This window comes from Protomyctophum parallelum, assembly GCF_964188405.1.
Source record: "Protomyctophum parallelum genome assembly, chromosome: 3".
Taxonomy (NCBI): Eukaryota; Metazoa; Chordata; class Actinopteri; order Myctophiformes; family Myctophidae; genus Protomyctophum; species Protomyctophum parallelum.
This window is the reverse complement of record NC_139698.1, coordinates 12563862-12584927: the sequence shown is the minus strand read 5'-3', so window position 1 is coordinate 12584927 and position 21066 is coordinate 12563862. Positions and strand designations below refer to the sequence as shown.

General features: G+C 44.0%; 1 protein-coding gene across 1 annotated transcript in view; it reads left to right on the top strand.

Moving 5' to 3' along the window:
* Positions 1–21066, top strand: part of znf236 (zinc finger protein 236) — an 88208-nt gene that overhangs the window by 47302 nt on the left and 19840 nt on the right. The window contains exons 22-29 of the mRNA XM_083760762.1: positions 17–469; positions 6264–6409; positions 7164–7392; positions 12267–12446; positions 13110–13259; positions 16330–16496; positions 16657–16773; positions 17153–17353. Of these exons, the coding sequence (XP_083616888.1) occupies positions 17–469; positions 6264–6409; positions 7164–7392; positions 12267–12446; positions 13110–13259; positions 16330–16496; positions 16657–16773; positions 17153–17353 (1643 nt within the window). The remainder of the gene's footprint in view (positions 1–16; positions 470–6263; positions 6410–7163; positions 7393–12266; positions 12447–13109; positions 13260–16329; positions 16497–16656; positions 16774–17152; positions 17354–21066) is intronic.

Genomic DNA, 21066 nt, shown 5'->3' with positions numbered 1-21066 from the left:
CTAGTTGTCCTTTCAGGTCAGAAGCTGTTCAACTGCCACATGTGCAATACCTCCTTCTCCACAAAAGGCAGCCTGAAGGTCCACATGCGGCTCCACACCGGGTCCAAGCCCTTCAAATGCCCCTTGTGTGAGCTGCGCTTCCGCACTTCTGGCCACCGCAAGACCCACATCCAGTGCCACTACCGGGCCAACAGAGAGGACCGCAAGTCCAAGCGTACGGCTGCCTCGGCGGGCCGGGCAAGCCAGGGTCAAGACCCAGAGCAGGGGCAGACGACTCAAGCCCAGCTGGGCCAGGTGCAGCAGCAGCAGGCTAGCCCAGAGGCTCTCCACACAGTGAGCCTGCTGCAGACGTCCAGTTCAGACGCCAACATTTACCTCCCAGCCAACCAAGTACTCAGTGGACAGTTTGACCAGAATCTGCTGCAGCAAGGCCTGGTTGGACAGGCCATCCTGCCTGCTTCCATGTCAGGTAATGATCACTGAAGGATTATTCTCACGTAGCCAAACAACTAATCCACAATCTTCGAATGCTATATAAAGTCTGGAACTACACCTCCCGAAATCTGAGTAAGGAAGCTGCCATTTCCGTTAACGAAAATACGTTTAGAAATATCTTTACATTAAATTATTATTCTTTCCTCTTCTGCTAAACGACAAGATAATATATACTTAGGTGATTTCTATTTATATTAGGATGAATTTGACTGTAAAAGCTAAAGACGAAACGGAAGTGGGCAGGAGTCTCCACTTCCGCTTTATCGCTTACTCATGATATAGCTTCCGTTGCTCCAGACTGTATGACGGAAGCATTTGAAAATTGCGAGAGGCAACAGTCTGGCAACACGAGACTACTGAAGGATAGGAGAGTCTACTCTGTGTTATTTCTGACGGCACTCACCCTGGGGTATCGGCAGTGGTGGAAAAAGTACTAATTTCTTTTTACTTAAGTATAAGTATCAATCAAGATAGAAATACTCTGTTACAAGTAAAAGTCAGAAATGTTCTTGAGTAAAAGTACAAAGGTATTGGCATCAAAGTGTACTAAGTACCAAACGTAGACAGTACTGTGAAAGTACTTGTGCAGAATGTCTCGTTTCACAGGTTTTCAACAAGCGTTGCAATGCGACACATAGTTGACATTTATATAGGGCTGTAATATTCAAAATCTACAAAATAACTAGTAACAAACGTTTTCAAATCATTGTAATGGAGTAAGGGTACAATATTTGCCTTTGAGATGTAGTGGAGTAGAAGTAAAAGTACTGAACATTGGAAATACTCCAGTAAACTAAAACATAGCTCAAAATTGTAGTTTCTCATTTAACTCATTTATTGCGGCTAGCTGTTAGCATAAATCCCAGTTCCAGGTGCCATCATACGCGTTCACTTTAAAAGTCAGAGTTTGCCTGCCCCCCCCCCCCCCCCCCCCACACACACACACACTCGCTACACACACTCGAGTATCATTGGAACAAGCACACACTGTTTACCTTTCGTCAGAAGCGGTACAAAGGCACAAATTAAATCCGAAATTTGGATGGCAGAAGATCCACCAAGGTTAGCTCTCCTGGAGTCCGATTTATGGACGGTTGAAAATCCTCCTTTCAACTGCTTTACACAGTGATTATATTTTCAATCCCAAAGCTGGAGCGGTGGGGTGTTGTATATTGTATACATTGGGGTCCGTATATATACAGACCTGGGATATGACGTCCCCTAGCGTTGGGTCTGTATATATATATGGACATGGGAAAGAAAGAATTAAGTAGAGTCCTTCAACCATTTACTGATGGCCAGCAATTAAGCAATCAGCAATTGTGTGTAGTCTGAAACATTGTAAGTATACATGAAGTAGGCTATGTATATGCACTATACTGGCCTCCAGCAAAAGCTCAATTAATTTATGCCCGTCTGAAAGTACCCTAACACGACACACATAAAAACATAAGCAGTTGTAAGGCGAGGAGGAGGGTTTAAATCTATATGGTGGAGCTGAAATGTTCTGAAACGATGGTCTATGACCCCTTTCGGAGGTCTGTCATTTTTCATGCTCCTGTGGATCAGAAGTGAATCAGGATGCAGTGCTGTGCGGTTAACCTCTGTACAAACTCTTCAGATTGATTTGCTCGGCTTAAAAGAATCCACCGAAGCCTGACTGGCTCTAATACCTCTGCTTGTGCTGAGAATGGTGCATGGCTGTCCAAAACTGTAGGCCGGGCGTGAAATTAATTTCTCTCATTGTTGCTGGAGTACAGCCAAGGAGTGGCTGACATCACATTACAGCCACCAATCTCCACTCACTTCCAACTCTGGATTTAAGAGGCTATCTGTTCTTTTTCACCGTAGCTGTCTGCCTCTCTCTCCTCTCCTCTTATCTTGCTATTTTCTGTTTATGGGAACACTTCTGTTATTTCCAGGGTTGTGTCATTCTGATTAATAGCGGGTGGGGGAAATAATACATCATTAATAAAGGAGTAAAGATTAACCGAATACCGTATTTTTCCAAATAGTAGCCCGGGTTGTTAATATGCTAAATGGATGCATATTTGCTTATGCTTATCCGTAGTCGGGTCGCGGGGGCAACAGCTCCACCAGAGAGCAACATTAGTGACTTCCTCCTGGGGGATCCCGAGACGTTCCAAGGCCAGTTTGTCGATGTAATCCCTCCATCTGCGCCTTGGTCTGCCCCGGGGTCTCCTCCCAGTAGGACGTGCATCGAGGACCTCCCTAGGGAGACGCCCGAACCACCAGAAACCCAGATGCCCGAACCACCTAAACTGGCTCCTTTCCAGGCGAAGGAGCAGTGGCTCTACTCCGAGTCTCTCCCGTGTGACTGAACTTCTCACCCTATCTCTAAGGGAGATGCCAGCCACCCGTTGGAGAAAACTAATTTTGGCGGCTTGTATTCGCGACCTTATTCTTTCGGTCATGACCCACACTTCATGACCATCGGTGAGAGTAGGAACGAAGATTGCGAAAGGGCCCGAGGTGGAGTTGGCGAAAGGGCCTTTCTGTGTGGAGTTTGCATGTTCTCCCCGTGTCCCCTAGGGTAGGTAACCTCACAAAAAACATGCAGTAATCCTGGTCTCTAAACTACCACTTCCTGGCGCCTGATGGAGCGGAATGGAACTGGTCGGAAATAACGTGTTCCTTCCATGCGCTACGTCCGGCTGGGGAAACTCCCCCCTGTCAGGTGAAAAGAAGCAGCTTGGACTCCTCATGCAAGAAGGAAGCATGAGGTCAGTCCGCTGCCCCCCCAGGTTGGCAGAGGAAGTGTAGCGCCCAGGATTACATTAGATAATTGACACTGGGTGTAAAAATGGGTTGCAAAAAAAAAAAAGGAACGAAGATTGCTCTGTAACGAAGATTGCTCTGTATTGCAGTGGCGGTACCGCGACTGCAATACCGCCCCTGCCTCTCCGATTCTCCGGCTGATCTCCTTCTCCGTCCTCCACTCACTCGTGAACAAGACCCCTTAGATACTTAAACCCCAGGTGAAGGTAATTCCCTACCTGGACTGCACAATCCACCAGTTCCCTGCTGAGAACCATGGCCTCAGTGAGAACCGGTCCAGTGAGAGTTGTAGGTCTTGGACCGATGGTACCATCAGGACCACATCGTCTGCAAAAAGCAGTGATGCAACCCTTAGCTCACCAAGTCGAATACCCTCTCCGCCACGACTTCGCCTCGAAATCCTGTCCATGAAAATCACAAACAGGATAGGTGACAATGCGCAGCCCTGGTGGAGGCCAACCCCCACCAGAAACGAATCTGAGAGTGCGGAAATTGATTTTACAGCTACAGCTAGCTGATTGCTGATTAGAGGGCTCTGATGAGATTTGATTCACTTTGAAGTGAAGTGGATAAGTACTGCTCCACAAACTTTCAAATCGAAGTGTCATCATCTTGGTTATTCACTTGCCTGCAGCATCAATCATGCAGGACAACCTCGAATCCTATCACAGTGGAAACTATTTCACTGATGAGCGCACAAATGTATGGGGAGGAAATTGATTTTTACAGCTTCAGCCAGCTGATTGCTGATTAGAGGGCTCTGATGAGATTTGATTGGGTTGAAGTTGAACTGGAAAAAAACATGACACCTTCATATGTGGTCTACGGTTCAAAATCTACTGCTGAGGTGCAATCAGTGAAGCAATGGGAAAATTATCTGGAACATGAAGTGGGTGTGCCACCTTCTGAAAACTGGGACTTTAAGCATCTGGTGGTGCTCTGGTTTTTCTAACTCAGGAAACACTGAAAGCCCAAGTTTGACTAGTACTCGCACATCCAGCCTGCTTGAGCTGAACATGCTCCAGTCCTAACTCCCATTCACAACTTTATCTGTCTAACTTTATCTGACTAAACCAATGACAATGTTGACTCCAGAGGACAGTGAGAGCAGTGGCGTGTCATATTAATGACCATATTGACAACAGCCACTATGGAGTTCGGACTGGAGGGGCGTTAGACCGGGGTCTTCTCGCACACGCATGCTCCAAATATTTCCACATTTTCCACAAATCTTCCTCAGTATTTTCAATCAAATCACCCATGGCTTCCTTTGAGGTTAGGGTTAGATTAGGGTTTGGGATATTGTTAGTAGTGGTCTGACTAACAGCATGGCACTGGGACAGGGGATGAGGGGGTACTTGACAAAGCAGCAGTGGCAGAATTTTTCCATAACTTTTATTTAACTTCATTCATTTCCTTATTTAACTTAACTGTCATTTTGGATGTGTAGAAAGAACACACTGCATTCATGGAAATGTGGTGCTGACTGATCCTGTCTGCGTGTATGGAGATTGAAATAATGACTGATCCTGTCTGCGTGTATGGAGATTTAAATAATGACTGATCCTGTCGGCGTGTATGGAGATTGAAATAATGAGGTTTTGCTGATGTGCCTCATGCGTATGAATGCACATTGTGCACTGTCCGTTACTGAACCAACCTAATCTCCCATTGAAGTCGTGATGACAGCAGAGGTAAAGCATAGTCAGACTTCCCGGTAATGGTAAAATAAGACAGCCACATTGATGGATAAACTACTGCTCCACAAACATTAGAATCAAAGTGTCGTCATCTTGGGAGAAACAAGACTGCTTATTCACTTGCCTGCAGCATCAATCATGCAAGGACAACCTCGAATCCTGTCACAGTGGAAACTATTCCACTGAGGGATCAAATTCATATTCCTTCTGTGTAATGAGTTACCAAACCACCAGTGGATACAGTATTGTATCCAGTGATAAATAGTAACGTGTGACCGGGTGTGCAGATCGAGCCACAGCAGAAACGATAAGTGCATCCTCTAGCAACATAAGCATTGATTATTTAAATCTCCATGCAGTCGGGTTGGCCAGGAAGTGTTTACAATTAGCCTAGTGAAGCACCATATCTAATCTTTAAATAGTAGTACTTAATGCGAAAACACACACATTAATACAACGTTGTCCATGCGGGTGCTGGGTGGATTTGGAGAAAATAAATGTGAGAAAGTCGGGGTGGATGACAGGTGGGTGATTTATGCGTACCTGCTGCTCCGCGCTGGATCGTCTGGCTTCTTTAGAACATTCCACAACACCAGGCAGGCAGTCATGACTCATGACGTCTATCTAAGCTTCTTTCTCCTCTCAGAAGTATATTAGATGTGATGCCTGGGCTCCGCAGGCTTTCATCCTTACTCCCTCTGCGTTTTAGTTTCAATCTGGAAGATACTTATAACCTAAGGACACCAAATATGGGTTCTCACCAGAGGCCCTAATGCATAACTTTTGTTCAAAGGACAAAAACTTGGCAGTGTATAGTAATTTTACAGGAACTCAAACATATACAGGAAGTCTGTACGAGTGCCGTTTCCTGGCTCGTTCTCCTTATCAGTACAAAAGCGAACTCATGCTTAAAGAGGTGACGACAATGCTGATCAATATGCCCTAAAACTGACCTACACAGCTTTTTATCAACAACTGTGTCACACAGTGCACTATGCATTGTTCCAGGCATTAAACAATGCGTTGTAAGCAGTAACAAAGTATTGTCTGGAATAGCTAATGAGAATGGCATATGGACAATGCATGACTTCCGCAGTGATTGACAAAGCTGAAAACGTGTGACATGAGTTGTAGGCATGTTCCATTGCAATATTAATACTGTGTGTGTGTGTGTGTGTGTGTGTGTGTGTGTGTGTGTGTGTGTGTGTGTGTGTGTGTGTGTGTGTGTGTGTGTGTGTGTGTGTGTGTGTGTGTGTGTGTGTGTGTCAGCCGGTGGAGACCTCACCGTCTCTCTCTCGGACGGCCTTGCCACTCTGGAGGGCATCCACTTGCAGCTGACCTCTGCCAACCTGGTGTGCCCCAACGTCCAGATCTCTGGCATCGACACCAGCAACATTAACAATATCACGCTACAGGTAACGCGTCTGAACCACTATGCTCGCCCACTTTAAATGAGTTAAATGTAGTAGAGCCAGTGAAGTTTAAAACTGACTATAATCATGCTTAACAATGTGTTCTTACCTACCTGTACACAGAGCAATACTTCATTGTTATGTGTTAGTATATCTTCTCTGTGATATGTTTTATTATTGGACACACTTGTTACCTGACTTAATATTATAATGTATTTGCGAACGCAGTGAGCCACTTACTATGACAGCAAGGGCTGAATGTCTGTGTGTGTGTGTGTGTGTGTGTGTGTGTGTGTGTCACGCTGTTACACCACCCGCCCGCCACCAGAGGGCGCAGCTGTAGCACACACACACACACACACACACACACACACACACACACACACACACACACACACACACAGGGCGCAGCTGTAGCACACACACACACACACACACACACACACACACACACACACACACACACACACACACACACGAGCTGCGTTCGCTTCCCGCGTTTGCGCGTCTTACTTGTGATATATCTCATAATGCTGGAAATGGAAACGCAACTTTTCCGGGAAGTTTCAGGTTCTGGAAGATTCTGACTTACCTTTTGTAGTCGATAAGAGCCATTCAATTCAAAATGTCTTCAGGGGACAAATCTCCCCATACTTCCCTTGTTCTAAAAAACAAAACAAAAACCTCCTCTGCTGAATGTAGGCACACGTTCCTTTTGTGCCTGTAATAGTTTGTTTGCTTTCATCCTGTCCTCCAGATTGATCCTGCCCTCCTCCAGCAGACGTTACAACAAGGCGGTCTCCTCTCTCACTCCCTGTCTGGGGACACCAGCCTGGTCTCCCACCCCGGTGGTCACCTCATGTCTACCGGTGACACCTCCACGGCCAACGTGGTCCTCCACCCCCTGACCACCCTGGCCCTGCAACCCTCCACCATGACCCCTGCCCTGGTCAGCATGGCTGGCATCACTGACCAGGATGCCACAGGTACGTGTACGCACGTGTATGTCCATATGTGAGTGACAGAGTCAAAAGTTTAGAATACTTGAATACTGTGTAACGTTTTGAGGGGCTATGTCCAGCTTTGAGGGTTTGTGTAAACACAAACATTGAATGCCATTGATAATTAATGGCCAGCTTTGAGCGTTTGTCCCAACACAAACATTGCGTAAACACAAACATTGAAGACGATGTACGATGATAAGAGCCCCTCACTTCACACGGGTATATATTCACAATAACCATTGATGAGCTGTTTCATTCCAAAATAACCTAGCCTGCCATGGCCAGACTAATATCACTGCGTAGATATTTGTCTGGAATCTCTGTGTGGAACCTGCATTTCCATGCCTCTGGTGATAAACTCACCCCATATTTGCATACTGGGCCCTGATTGGTGCCCCACAACTTTACAATCACAACCAAGCGGGGCAATGGCTATTTTAGTTTTCATTGTACTGGCAGATTTGTCTGGTATCCAGTCAAAATATAACCTACAGTAGGACTGCAGCATTCACTTGTAAAGGTTCCGTCAGTATAGAAAATTACTGTAATGCCATGGGAGCTGTCGCCAAAAAGACAAAAGCAAGTGCTGTCGGGTAACTCAACGACAACCTATACCTCAAACCCTAACCTAACCATAACCGCAAGCACAGAGCAGCGCATGTTCGCCAACCTTAACGCATAATTCGACAACCTTAATCCGGTCGCCAACCTTAATCCGGGTCGTTTTCCGCATGTCGGACTATTGGCGGGTCGGAAAAGCGTACAGGCCCCAACTCACTGCAGTTGTTGGCGGCCGTCCATTGGGCCGCCTCGACTCCATGTCCTCAATCCACTCATCCAATCACACACTCATTTCATTCTCAGACCGCTCTATTTAATCTGGAAGTTTGCACTGCTCATTACTGCTTGCTTTTGCTGCTGTTATGTTGCTGCTGCCCGCCCCCCTGCTGTCTTGCTCAAACACAGCTGCTCACCCGCCACCATCCCAGCTACGTAGCTGCTCACCCGCCACCACCCCAGCTAGCTACCACCTGTTATTTTGGATCTTCTGTAGTACATCTAGCAAATCCACTAATTCTATATTCAATACAAATATATTCTATCCATTCATGAGTTGTCCTGTGTGCATGCCAGGTGCCATGGCATAGGAAAACAAAGCTGATACCCCAACTTTCACACTCCCTCCATCTACTCACGTCCTCCACTCGCGCCTTAGCTGCGACCCCAGCGCAAAGGAGAGGATTAGATGCGAGGAAGTTGAAAAATACAATGTGTCACACAGCCGGATCACTGGAACCAGAGCCGTGGATGAAAATGTACATGCATAGAATAGAATGAAATGGCAGGTGGCACAGTACAATGCTACAATGGTATAATAATGCTACTATAGAGAAGGTGCACTGCAGGAGCTGGCTTTGATGAAAGTTGTGGCAGACCTGCAGTTTGCGAGTTTGTTGGCAGCATTTGTGGATGTCTGTGATACAGTGATAAAAGCTCAGTTTATTGACCAGGATGTTGCCATGGTACTTGAAGCACTCTTTAGTCTCCATCTCCATCTTTAGTTGGAGATGGTAAACAAAGTTGGCTGTTGTTGGATTGATGATGGGAGAGAGTTCATTGTGGGTGTCAAATATGTCCTTAGGAATCAAATCAAATCAAACTTTATTTCTATAGCAAAGGCCGACCAAAATGCTGAACAAGGCAAAGCAATTCAAAGCATCAATACAACATAAACATCAATGGCAAGAAATATGAAACAATAACATTTGTTATTGAGCAAAAATACAAAGACAGAAGAGCTCAAGTGCAAATAAAAGCATGGAGAACAGATGGGTTTTAAGTCCAATCGACTCGGCAGATCTATTGGAGAAGGGCAGCTTGTTCCAGAGCCTGGGGCCAGCGGCTGCAAAAGCTCCACTTGCTGCTCGACCAGCAGCAGCTCGTCTGCAGACCTTAAAGGGATTGTGACATTAAAAAAAAGGTTTTTGAAATCTTTCTTATTTTTTAGGTTTTCTGAGCTCAATAGATCACCGAAGTCCCGTCACTTGCTCATCCCCTGGTTCACGGAAGTAATTTCTCCATGGAGAATAACATGTGGTCATCTTAAAATCGTCTCATATAAGAATTGTGGTCCAAAGATAAACAAACTGTCTCTGCGATATTGTCGGGGAGGTGGCTCTTATCGTTTACGACAGTCAGTCACTTGTATATTTGGTCTGTTTCTAGCGGGAATGTAACTAATTCTGCAGCAGTAACTAGTAATTAGTAATTAGTGTTTTCTCACAGTCAGTTGATTATTCATATCCATGAGTGAAACGGCCGGGATGAGGCGATCTAGTAATAAACCCCCTATGGAGATTACAAAGCAAATAAAAAAGTACATGAACCCGTGGATCTTAGCTCCCTCTACCGATATTGACGTCAGACTTCGGTGCTCTATTGCACCCAAAAAACCTGAACTTTTAACATTCAGTAGATCTTCTTTGATCTGGGGTTTTCTGGCTCAAACAAGTGCTCTGATTTTCCTATGGAGTGTGATCATGATGTAAGAGCCAGCAATCCCATTATGACAACGGGATTTGCCAGCAGATGTCACTATTTTCACTGTTTTGTGGCACTCGTGCAGGCTGTGGGACATAAAAAAAAGCTAACTATGATGTAGTTCCTATGGGAAGGCTTTGGATGACAGTTTAACCATTGCAGAAAATACATGAATATAAATAAGTACTAAGACAGTTATTGGAGAGTGTAGATAGAGTGTATAAAGGGATAGCCTTGGGTTGCCCCAATCACCGGGTGAGGCCTGCCTGGGTATTCATGCTGCTAAAGTTCTCTTCCAATGTGTCCTCATAGTCTTGCTTTCTATAGCTATATAGTTTCTGAACAAATAATGGTTCCGGGGGAAAGCCAGCCCTTGTGATGTAATAGTTGCTGTTTTTCTTAAACTTAAGATTTTATTTGATTCCATGGTCTGGAGTTGGGGTATTTTTTTAACAGTAGTCGTGATTACCTCAGCTCTCACATTCAGAGTGCCATTAAAATAATAATAACAAGCGAGGGACCACTGTATCTGTATCATTGCATCCTCTGACAACTAGTTGACACTGTGTACTTTAAACTTTGAGTTTATGGTGATATGTAGAACCGTTGGAAGAGCAACAACAACACAAATACTATTTTCTCTCCCATTCACTGCAGAGCGGTGAAGAAATTGATCCAGGCAGACGTAAAGTTAACTGAAAGAGAGTTTCTGCGAGTGATTGTTTTATGCAAAATGGTGAGAGCTGCCTCTGCTGCCTCCAGGCACTGCCCTCGCAGCCTGCCACCACTGATAACGGTGTTTGTGTAATGATGGGCCCCACAGAGCAGAAAACTGTCTGAATATTTTAGTTCCGGTTGAAATATTAAGCATCTGATTAATACACAGACACAGTACGGCATCCAAAACCAGGAGAGAGGGAACAGTAGAGCGACGGGAATGGAGACTGGAGAAGACAGTTCGAGAGTGAGACAAATAGAACAGAGAGAGAGAGTAGTTGGAAACACATGGAAGGGCTGGGGGGGGGGGGGGTGTAACTGTCACTGGAAGTGACTTGCGTCAACAACAATGGCACAATCATCCATCTTCCCTAATTGGTATTATTAAAATTGATATAGGCAGCAATATTGGTTCCACCTGTGCAGCTCCCAGCTGACAGGTTCAAAGATTCCAGGGAGTGAGTCTGGCATCGTTTTAGACAAGAGTTGTTTGACCCACGGGACCCTGAGTCTATCTGGACCGGCGGATGATCGTATCTTCTTTCTTCATTGACAATGCACAATTTGGCAAGTTTTCTCTTTGCCTCTTTAACAAGAGAAATAACTGAAACAGAGATTAGAAAAAGAAAGAAACAGAAAAAATACAGAAAACACCAAAATATTTTAAAAAAACCCCACAGACCCAGAAAGTAAGAACAGAACAACAATTAAAATGTACCGGTAGATTAATTTGTATAATATAGCCTACCCTGCATCTACCTCCTTGGGACATTGAAATTGATCTAATTAGTACGGCTGATCACTCGGGAGTGTTTCCAATTAAGTTGTTGAAATGGGATCTAAAGAGTTTTAGATTGCATGGAATTTCTCGACAGAGCCTCTGATTATGAATTTTACTTTTTCAAGCTTTAGAAAAAACATAATGTCTACCTGCCAGGTGTATACTGTAGATGGAGGGGAGGGTGGTTTACTTTCCACATGAGCAGAATCCTCCTTCGTGCCAGGAGGGAAGAACAGCATATGACAATGTCTAAACCCGCCTTAGACTCTTCCTCCGAAATCAATGGTCTGATGTTTTCAGTTTTTTGTTTCTAGTGAAATCAATATCTGACAATGTGCTTTGTTCTGTTTAACCTGAGTTTAATTTTTTCCCAAAGCCATTTGAAATAGTTAAAGGTAGCAGCTCCATTTATATGTGCAGTAGGTATACGTCAGAGCCCCACTCGGTACAGAGCGTGTCTGCTTTGACAATCAGTATGTCTCCCATGATGTCTCCCATGTTTGGTGCTGATCGGCCCAGTGGATTGTGAGAAAAGCTGTCCGGACTCTCACAGACACACACACACGCGCGCACACGCGCACACACACACACACACACACACACACACACACACACACACACACACACACACACACACACACACACACACACACACACACACACACACACTGTTTGAATCATTACAGCAAGCTAGAAAAGGTGACCGATGACCACTATGGTCCCATGCTGGAAGTGGGATTCTAAATGACATGTCGCCTCTACACTTTTATCTCTGTGGCATAAACACACTCTTGCTCTGCCTTCCGTCTCCTCACAGGTTCTCAGGACCACCTGAGCCATGTTCTGGGCGGCTCTGGGCTGGTGACCGGAGGGACCGGTGGCCAGGAGATCACCTTGACCATCAACAACTCCACCCTCACCCAGGCTCTAGCCCAGGCTTCAGCCACAGGGATCAGCAACGCCACGGGCACCCAGGAGATCACCCTCACCATATCAGGTAGAGGGGGCCATTCACAGAAACAAACTAAAGCAAGGGCAACCTACTGTAGTACAATAGTTGCGAAATGTTGAACTTCAACATCAATTACATTTATATCATTATCTTTCATCGTCTAGTAAACACAACACTGGGAAGTGAAAATTACTTGACCTTTCAAATACAATCAGTCTCATCCTTCTATGATGAATAGTCAATAAATCATGCATGACAATGATCAATAAAAGGCATTGCAGTTTGCTTTGTTCACAGATTTCACACAGGTTTTTCAAATTAAGTTTGATGAAAATAAATTGAAAGTTAAAACATATTGAAAACCTGTGAAAGAGTCTGAATTTAGGTTTTTGTAAATGAAAGAGTATCTGAATTTAGGTTATTGTATGTTATAATGGATGATGTTTTACTTTATTTAAAAATAAATCAAGTTTTTTTTATAATATATTTTATTTCTAGAAAAATGAAATACTTTTTTCAGTAAAGCAAAAGTTTCAGTATATCAGTATCAGGCTGCACGCAACCTCAACAAAGCTGCAGAGATGGACCTTGGACCTCCTTTGGAACAAGCACTCAAGATTTATTCAAAGATGACCCCCCCCTACCTCGCCCCCTAGAGTTACCCTTTTCCTTGATTTATTACCCAGGCTTCATTCTCTCATTCTGTAGGTCAGGATCTACTCCCCCAGCACAGTGCCTCTAGTGGTGGTGTAGAGATGAATGGTATCAGGCTGGCATCACCGCTGAACACCCAGACCACTCTGACCATTACCAACGACCACCTCCTGCCTCAGAGCCCCTCCAACAATGGCATGACAGGTTAGTAGCAGTGTATATGTATATACGTATATTTACATTATACATTTCTATTGACGCTGTATGTCCAAAACTGTGACTGTGGCAAGTTGTTGCCGCAGCCACCTCTGTGGCTTGGGTTCCTCTTGATACTTCTTAGCCATGCCCGTTATTTGAATATATATAGATATTCTATCAAGTCCCACTTGTACATTTATACGCTGGATGAGTGCGTGTGTGTGTGTAAATTGCAGCCACTCGACCAATCTGCGGCGAGAGACGTGAAGTGTCAGATTCCAGGTGTGATTTTGTTGCTGTAGGACGGAAACCTAGTATCTCCATATATTCCGTAGGTTAACGTACAAGACTGCCAGGCAAACGTAACAAAAATCGCAGATCTACAAGCTCAGTTATGGCCTTGTATTGTCGCTATTTTATACACAAACATGTTGTGAAAGTATTAACAAGAGCGTGTGGAAAGAAAAGGAAAAAAAATCCATTAGAGCCATTGGGACACAGTGTTCCAGGTCCGCTTATTATGACTTTGAGCTTCTTTTGCTAGTAAATATTGGTAGTGGCGGGTTGTATTTTTCGGGGGCTTGTTCCTAAAGTGTAGTTGCTTATTTGGGCTTGTTTCCTATTGGGATGACCCTCAAATTAATTTGCATTTCTACACGGACCCCCACCATCTAAAAATACCAGGGACCCCTGTACCAGATTTGTGTTGTATTGTGTTTCAAAATGTATTCCTTTTTCCCCCGTTGTTGAAAATAGCAAATCTACAAGCTCACAACGGGTCGCAATGTGACCTTTCAGATCGGCTATTTTCAAATATCCAACAACTACAGCTTTAAACAAGTGCTCTCATGTGGTCTATAATAGTCACTTCCTTTTTGTGCTTGTTTTCATATACCTGGTATCTTAACCCATTTTGGGCGGGAACCCCTTTTGGTGTTTTAAACATTATGTTGTAAATTGTAATGTAGCTATTGAAAAATAGCAGATCTTGGTGGCGCGCTATGAGCTTGTAGGTCTGCTATTTTTTTTAAATCGTGAAAATATTTATTTCTGAAAACTGGAGGATTTAGAATATTTAATAAAATAATTGAGGTCAGGCCATTCTCTCGCACAATCTGGCTACACACGGACACCGGTTCCACTGCCTGAAAAGTAACAGCTTTGGTCCCGGCGCCAGCGCCAGTACGTGCACTCCAACAGGAGAGTTGGCTCTTTGGCTCGCTTGTCACATAGTGGCTTAATCAAATTCATGCTCCCATCTTTCTTCATTACTCTTCTCCTCTCAACTCGAGTGGAAAACAACTCTGGCTCGAAACAGGCAGACGCTCAGAACTAATGCCTGGCCGCTGTCATATTTCAGGGTCTGATCCCAAATTTGGAGAGTCATATTCCACCAATTACCTATGTTTTGGTATTTTGTCCAAAAAGTGCAAGATGTTCTCATTCATTTGGACAACTTTAATTTGATTTAAGTTTATATTTAAGAACATTGCCACCGCTTACCGCAAAGGTTTTGGAGGCTGCCAACTTTTTGGAAAAGTCGTGGTTGGTATTGAGGGCGTTCTGTGAATAACTATACCGACTTTATGAAGACAAAAATGTCACTGTCCTGTGTAACGCACTGCTTCATAATGTGGGGTCTGGGGATCCAGGGGGACCCCAGCGAAATTATTTGAACCACTTAAGCCCTATACAGAAATATAAAACAATTAGCCAATTTTCACCTATGAAATGCCCAAATTAGGCATGCCAGTGGTGCTTTTTTCAAGCCACCAAAATATATGCATTTGGCCGTGGACCCCCAACTCAAAATATTTTGTTCCAAGGACCCCCAGAAGAAGATTTGAGTTAAAAATGTTCACTTGAAAAATGTATTCATTGAAAGATTTGCATAAATGTGACCAAGTACAGTGCTTTAGGGCACAAGTAGGCATTGTTCATTTTTGAGCTTTTTGCAGATTATGAAAGTACAGAATGTAAGCTTTCAAATGATGTGTCATTCAGACAATATTTGAATAAGATATGCTTGTTTGAATGTTGTCAAACCTCTAACCAAGAATCAGAGTAAAAGGCCCTCAAAGTTAGTGACATTTGTAACTCCACCCTTCACCAGCCCTAACCTATAGAGCACCGAAGTCCTGACGTCACTGTCGGAAGAGGGCGTCAGTCCCCAGGTTCATGTATTTTTTATTTGCATTAAAATCCCCATTTTTTTTATCTCTTCATATAAGAACTGCGTTTGAAAAATAAACCGATCACCCCGGCCTTTTCACTCATATGGATATGAAGCATCGACTGAAGGTGGAAATGTACAAATATACCCAAAGAGTAAGTAAATAAGCGTTAGAAACGAGTCAAACAACCCAGAGACTACATTTCCGTCTACATGCCCGTCGCACAACAGAAACTGAATGTTAATTACGTTTCTTTTTATTTGATTGATATTTAATGTTTCGTGGTTAGTATGAGTCGAGTCAGCACCAGCTGAGCTTACGTCAACGAGGAATCTCAGGAACGCAATGTGTTGACAGCTGGGCGTGACGTATATTAGCAGCGACATTGCCTTCATATGTAGTTTCAAGGCTTTTGCGGCCACATTAATTCAATTTTCTCCAGAAACTGGCTGTATCAAATATGAATGGACATCATTAACGACGCACAGCCACCCCCCTGACAGAAAGGCAGAGATGATCGGTTTATTTTTCAAACACAGTTCTTATATGAAGCGATCTAAAATGGGGATTTCTATGCAACTTAAAAAAAACATGAACCTGTGTACTGGCGCCCTCTACTGAAAGTGACGTCAGACTTCGGTGCTCAATTGGTGGTGATCTGCAGCTGAAACCTGAGAACAATAGCCACACATTAGACAACAGAAACTGCAGATGTAAATGTTGGCTTTAATATGTTATGAGCGGATACAGGACACAGTTGATCATTATGGTGCCGAATGAGTTAATAGCCAAGCAAATTTAAAATGACACAGATGCTTTTCACGGTTTTAACGGGTTACCATGGTGATGATGACAATGAAGCTGATTGTGCTTTTTGGTTTTTTCCCCCCCTCCGCCACCAGTCACCAGCCTGCCGTCGGGCACCACGTGTCTGTCACATGTCCAGGCCATGTCCCAGAGCCTGCTGATGTCACCGGGGGGCGTGGCCAGTGACGGCACTGTGACGTTAACCTTGGCGGACGCACAGGGGATGCTGGATGGTGTGACACTCAACCTCAATCCAGTTCAGGTACTTCACACATCTCATACACTTACAGTACATACATACACACACACACACACACACACACACACACACACACACACACACACACACACACACACACACACACACACACACACACAGAGTGCTTAGATGGTAACCAATGTACGGACTGTTTTCTTTGCAGAGTCAGACGTTTCCTGCTGTTCTGAGTGATCAGGGTCTCCAAGGTCAACCGGGCAACTCTGGCCAGCAGGTCATACTGGTCAGCCATCATAATGGAGCACCTAACAGCGGATACACGGTGTGTGTGTGTGCGTGCGTGCGTGCGTGCGTGCGTGCGTGCGTGTGTGCACCTATACTTTTGTGGACTAAAGGAAATAGACATTGTGAGGACCAGGGAAATGGTCACCATGCATTGTGAGCCTGTAGATTGGGCATTTCTGCTACTCTTGTGTGACACTGCAGGCAGTATGGAGAAGATACAATAACATTTCTGCTACTCTTGTGTGACACTGCAGGCAGTATGGAGAAGATACAATAACATTTCTGCCAAACAACAACGATAACGTGTGTGTGTGTGTGTGTGTGTGTACGTGTGTGTGTGTACGTGTGTCCGTGTGTGTGTGTGTGTGTGTGTGCGTGCGTGCGCCTGTGTGTGCCCCTGCCGCCGTGCCAACCAGATGCTGGAGGACGGCCAGCAGAGTGTGGGAGTGAATGACGGCCAGTCAGACGTTCAGAACAGGAACCAGTGTTTCTACTGCAACCAGGTGTGCCACAACGCCAACACACTGCGGCGCCACTGCAAGCAGGCACACGGCAAGGACCGCTGCCATGTCTGCAGGGTCTGCAGCAAGGCCTTTAAGAGAGCCACACACCTAAAGGTACACACACACACACACACACACAGATTCAAGTTCTCAATCGACACGACATGTTGTCATTTGAATTCCGTAGAAGCCATTATGTCTTCTATGAAAGCCCGCTGCACATTATTTCTTTCTATCATTTGAAGAGGTCAAACTAAGATTAGATCATTTGAAGAGGTTAAACCAAGATTTGATCATTTGAAGAGGTCAAACTCGCAACATGTTTTGAAGCATTTTCCCACAAAACCCTAATTGTCTCGGATATTTCATGAAAGCAAAGGTTAAACTGTGTGTTTTCTTCACCCGGTTGGCAGTATGTAGAAGTTAACAGCAGGAACAATATTACTAAAACCTGGTTGGCAGTATGTAGAAGTTAACAGCAGGAACAATATTACTAAAACATCATCATTTTACATTTGTGTTAACTGTTTAGGAAACAGCACTACTGTCAGGGGCTCCTTCCACCATTTATTTCAGTCGTGAGATATTCTGCTTTAATTCACACGCACACAACACAACTATCCTATGTCTCAGCTGTAATCCTGCCGGTGACTATCTAACATGGTAATATATGGCATGATTAAGTAAGAAGTGTGGCGTGAATCAGGGCCCACACTGGGCAGTGCAGTGCTACAGCATGTTTAGGCTTAGTGCTGTCACAGACTAGTGTACAGTATGTACAGTACAACAGCAGCAGCCGAGATGTGAATCAACACTGTCACTTTCCTGTTATACATGCATGTTCAACATGGAGGGGGGAACTCTCACTGTTGGTTGATGGAGCTATAGCATTAACTTTAAGTCATCAACAAGTGCCCTTCTAAAGCATCAAGCTACCAATGTAGCTAAGCTATAAATAGCATATATGGCCCCATAACTGCAGCAACATAATAAAAGAGTTGACAAGTTCTCCTGAAATGCTATATTGTGTCTTTACTTTGCCTGAAGAAGTTCAGTAGACCGAAAGCTTGCTAAATAAATACATTGATTGTGTGCAGATCTGAGTGTGCGGAGCTTCCCTTTATTTTTCTCATATTGTGTCTTTGAGAAATGGAATCCCAATTGAAGTTGACAATAAGCAAAATCACTGACTTCACCATACTGGCTGGCACTGGTGGCTAACACAATTCAGAGTTGCTTGGCATAGAACATCATATGAACTAGGCACGGCAGGCATACTACTGTCACGATTAAGTAATAGAAATGTACATAATGCCTTTCCGAACAAGAGTGACAGCGTGCTTCACAAAATTAAAATAAAGTTGCAGAATCTCCTGGGGGACTCTGGACTTAAATTGCCTTTTCACATGAACCCATTTAGAGATGTTTGTGCTAATTGCACAGAATTATTCAAAAGAGACAAAATATGGCAAATTAATATATAATACCCTATAGTTGACACCAGTGGCTTTATCGCATAATTGCACCGATCTGTGTAAAACTTTGTATGGGCACTTGCTAGAGGCCAAGGAAAAGCCTTTGCCTTGCATTTTTCACATCTGCTTTTTATAGCACCATCAGGAGGCTGCCTTATGTAAAACACATATTTTACATTATTCACGCAAATGATCTCTATAGTCATGTGATCAACACGGATCTTCACATATTCCATCCTGATTGGCTACTATTGACATCTGAAGTTTCCACGACTGGCCCGTTTAGAACAAAATGAACACAGCATCCTATTACGGTGAAACATTGCACGCACATTTCCACTTTATTGAGGAACAAGTAATGACTCCCTTTTAAAATGGCCTTATTATACCGCCCGCCAGTAGACACATGTTGTCCAAACATCATAAACATTCCTGACCTGCTGGAGACCATGTGCTCCGAGGAGCTTATTTTCAACAAGTGCTGGCTTAATGTTTTGGTTTATGCCATCATGCTGCCTGATTACACTTACAGATAAATAAGTAAAATGCTTTTTCAAATTTGTGTGAGTTCAAATGCATGCAGAGTTAGCCTGGGAATAAGTGACAGAGACCAAGAACGGACACGCTGCACAGGCAAGGAGGAGTGCCTGGGGATCTGTTGGAGAGTAATGCTTGCCGTTTGCCATTAGATAATTCCCAGAGCAAAATATACCGCGCTATTGGCTCTTGGAGTTTTATTGCCAATATTCTGTCTCTGTGGCTTTATTGACGCATCTAATTACGTCCGTCCTTCACTCCATTTGCTCTGCAGGCAGGAACCATGCCACCAAAAATTGTCATCTCTTGCAGAATGATGTGCTCCACTGGATCATTTGGGACCGGCATCTAGTATTAAAACTAATTTGATCCCTAACTATAACGTGTAGCTGCCCAATTCCACTTCCTCCTACTTTTCGCTTATTGGAAAATAATATTTGAACCCTTCTCCTGCCAGCCATTTCACACTTGGCTACATGTGTTAGCTCAGCTCTAATTTGACACGTGTAAATTGCTCGTGGGATGTTGTGGCAGTGTGAGAAGAGACCATGTTCTGTCCTAGTGTCCTGTCTGTCCCCATGGTCCTCATTAGCTGGAGACCAGCATGTTGCTTTGGCTCGTGGATAGTCATATACACTTACTGTATGGCAAAGAAAACCATTACTTCCTTAATTAGGGAGCATATTATCTAACTTTTAATGATAAAGTTAGATAATACGTAATACGTAACCCACAAGTAAGTGGGTTAGGAAGTGTTTGATCTCCAAATATAGTCAAGTCACCTTTATTTATATATATACTGTATAGCACAGAAGTTGCAACGGAAGTTGACCCAAAGTGCTTTGCATACAAAATTACATCATAAAGACCTCATCAAATACAAAATACAGCCTAGTAATAAGAAGCAACATCTCATACAAATACAACAAAATTAGAACAAACACAAAGACCATAATATTTAACACAACATTTAAAATACAATCAATGACCAGAGTAGGCCATAGCTAGTTGATTGCCCTCAGACTGAGCTGAAGGCAATGGAGAAGAGGTGGGTTTTTGGGGTGGATTTAAACCTTTCAATGGTGGAGCTGCAGCTGATGTGCAGTGGAAGATTTTTCTGAGTGTGAGGGTCCAGTCACCTTTGGTTTTAAGGCTTGTTGAGGGGACAGCAAGGGGCATTTGGGAGGATGCCCAATTAAAGTAAACTGGAGGTACAGTAGGAGGTGCAGAATCCAGGTCACAAATCAAATGTACTGTGATGCAAGGCTGTTTAAGGCCTGGCAATTTGATCCATTTCACGTTTCCTTCAAAACAGACCAAAACGTCGACTGAATAAAGATCTTTTTTGCAAGCTCCAGACATTGTGCGGGACCTCTTTTATAAGATCCCTTTCTGAACATTTTGACCTTTTCTGGTTGTCCTACGCACCTGTCATCAGCCTTAGAGGTGTGTCCTACACACCTGTCATCAGCCTTAGAGGTGTGTCCTACGCACCTGTCATCAGCCTTAGAGGTGTGTCCTACGCACCTGTCATCAGCCTTAGAGGTGTGTCCTACGCACCTGTAATTCATGGCATGAGCTTGCAGTATAATACACAGTGGAATCATCTGCGTGCATTGTTATACCTGCCTGTGCTATTCACAGCAGAGGGCAAGTCATTATTAAATATTGTTTTGGATCTCACAACAGACACACACGCCCAGGCAGCCAGACATGGCTTGATCAAGCGTGGCCGGATGGTAACCGCAAGGTTGCCAGTTCGAACCGAGTTAGTGTCAAAGTGTCCTTGAGCAAGACACTGACCCCTAATTGCTC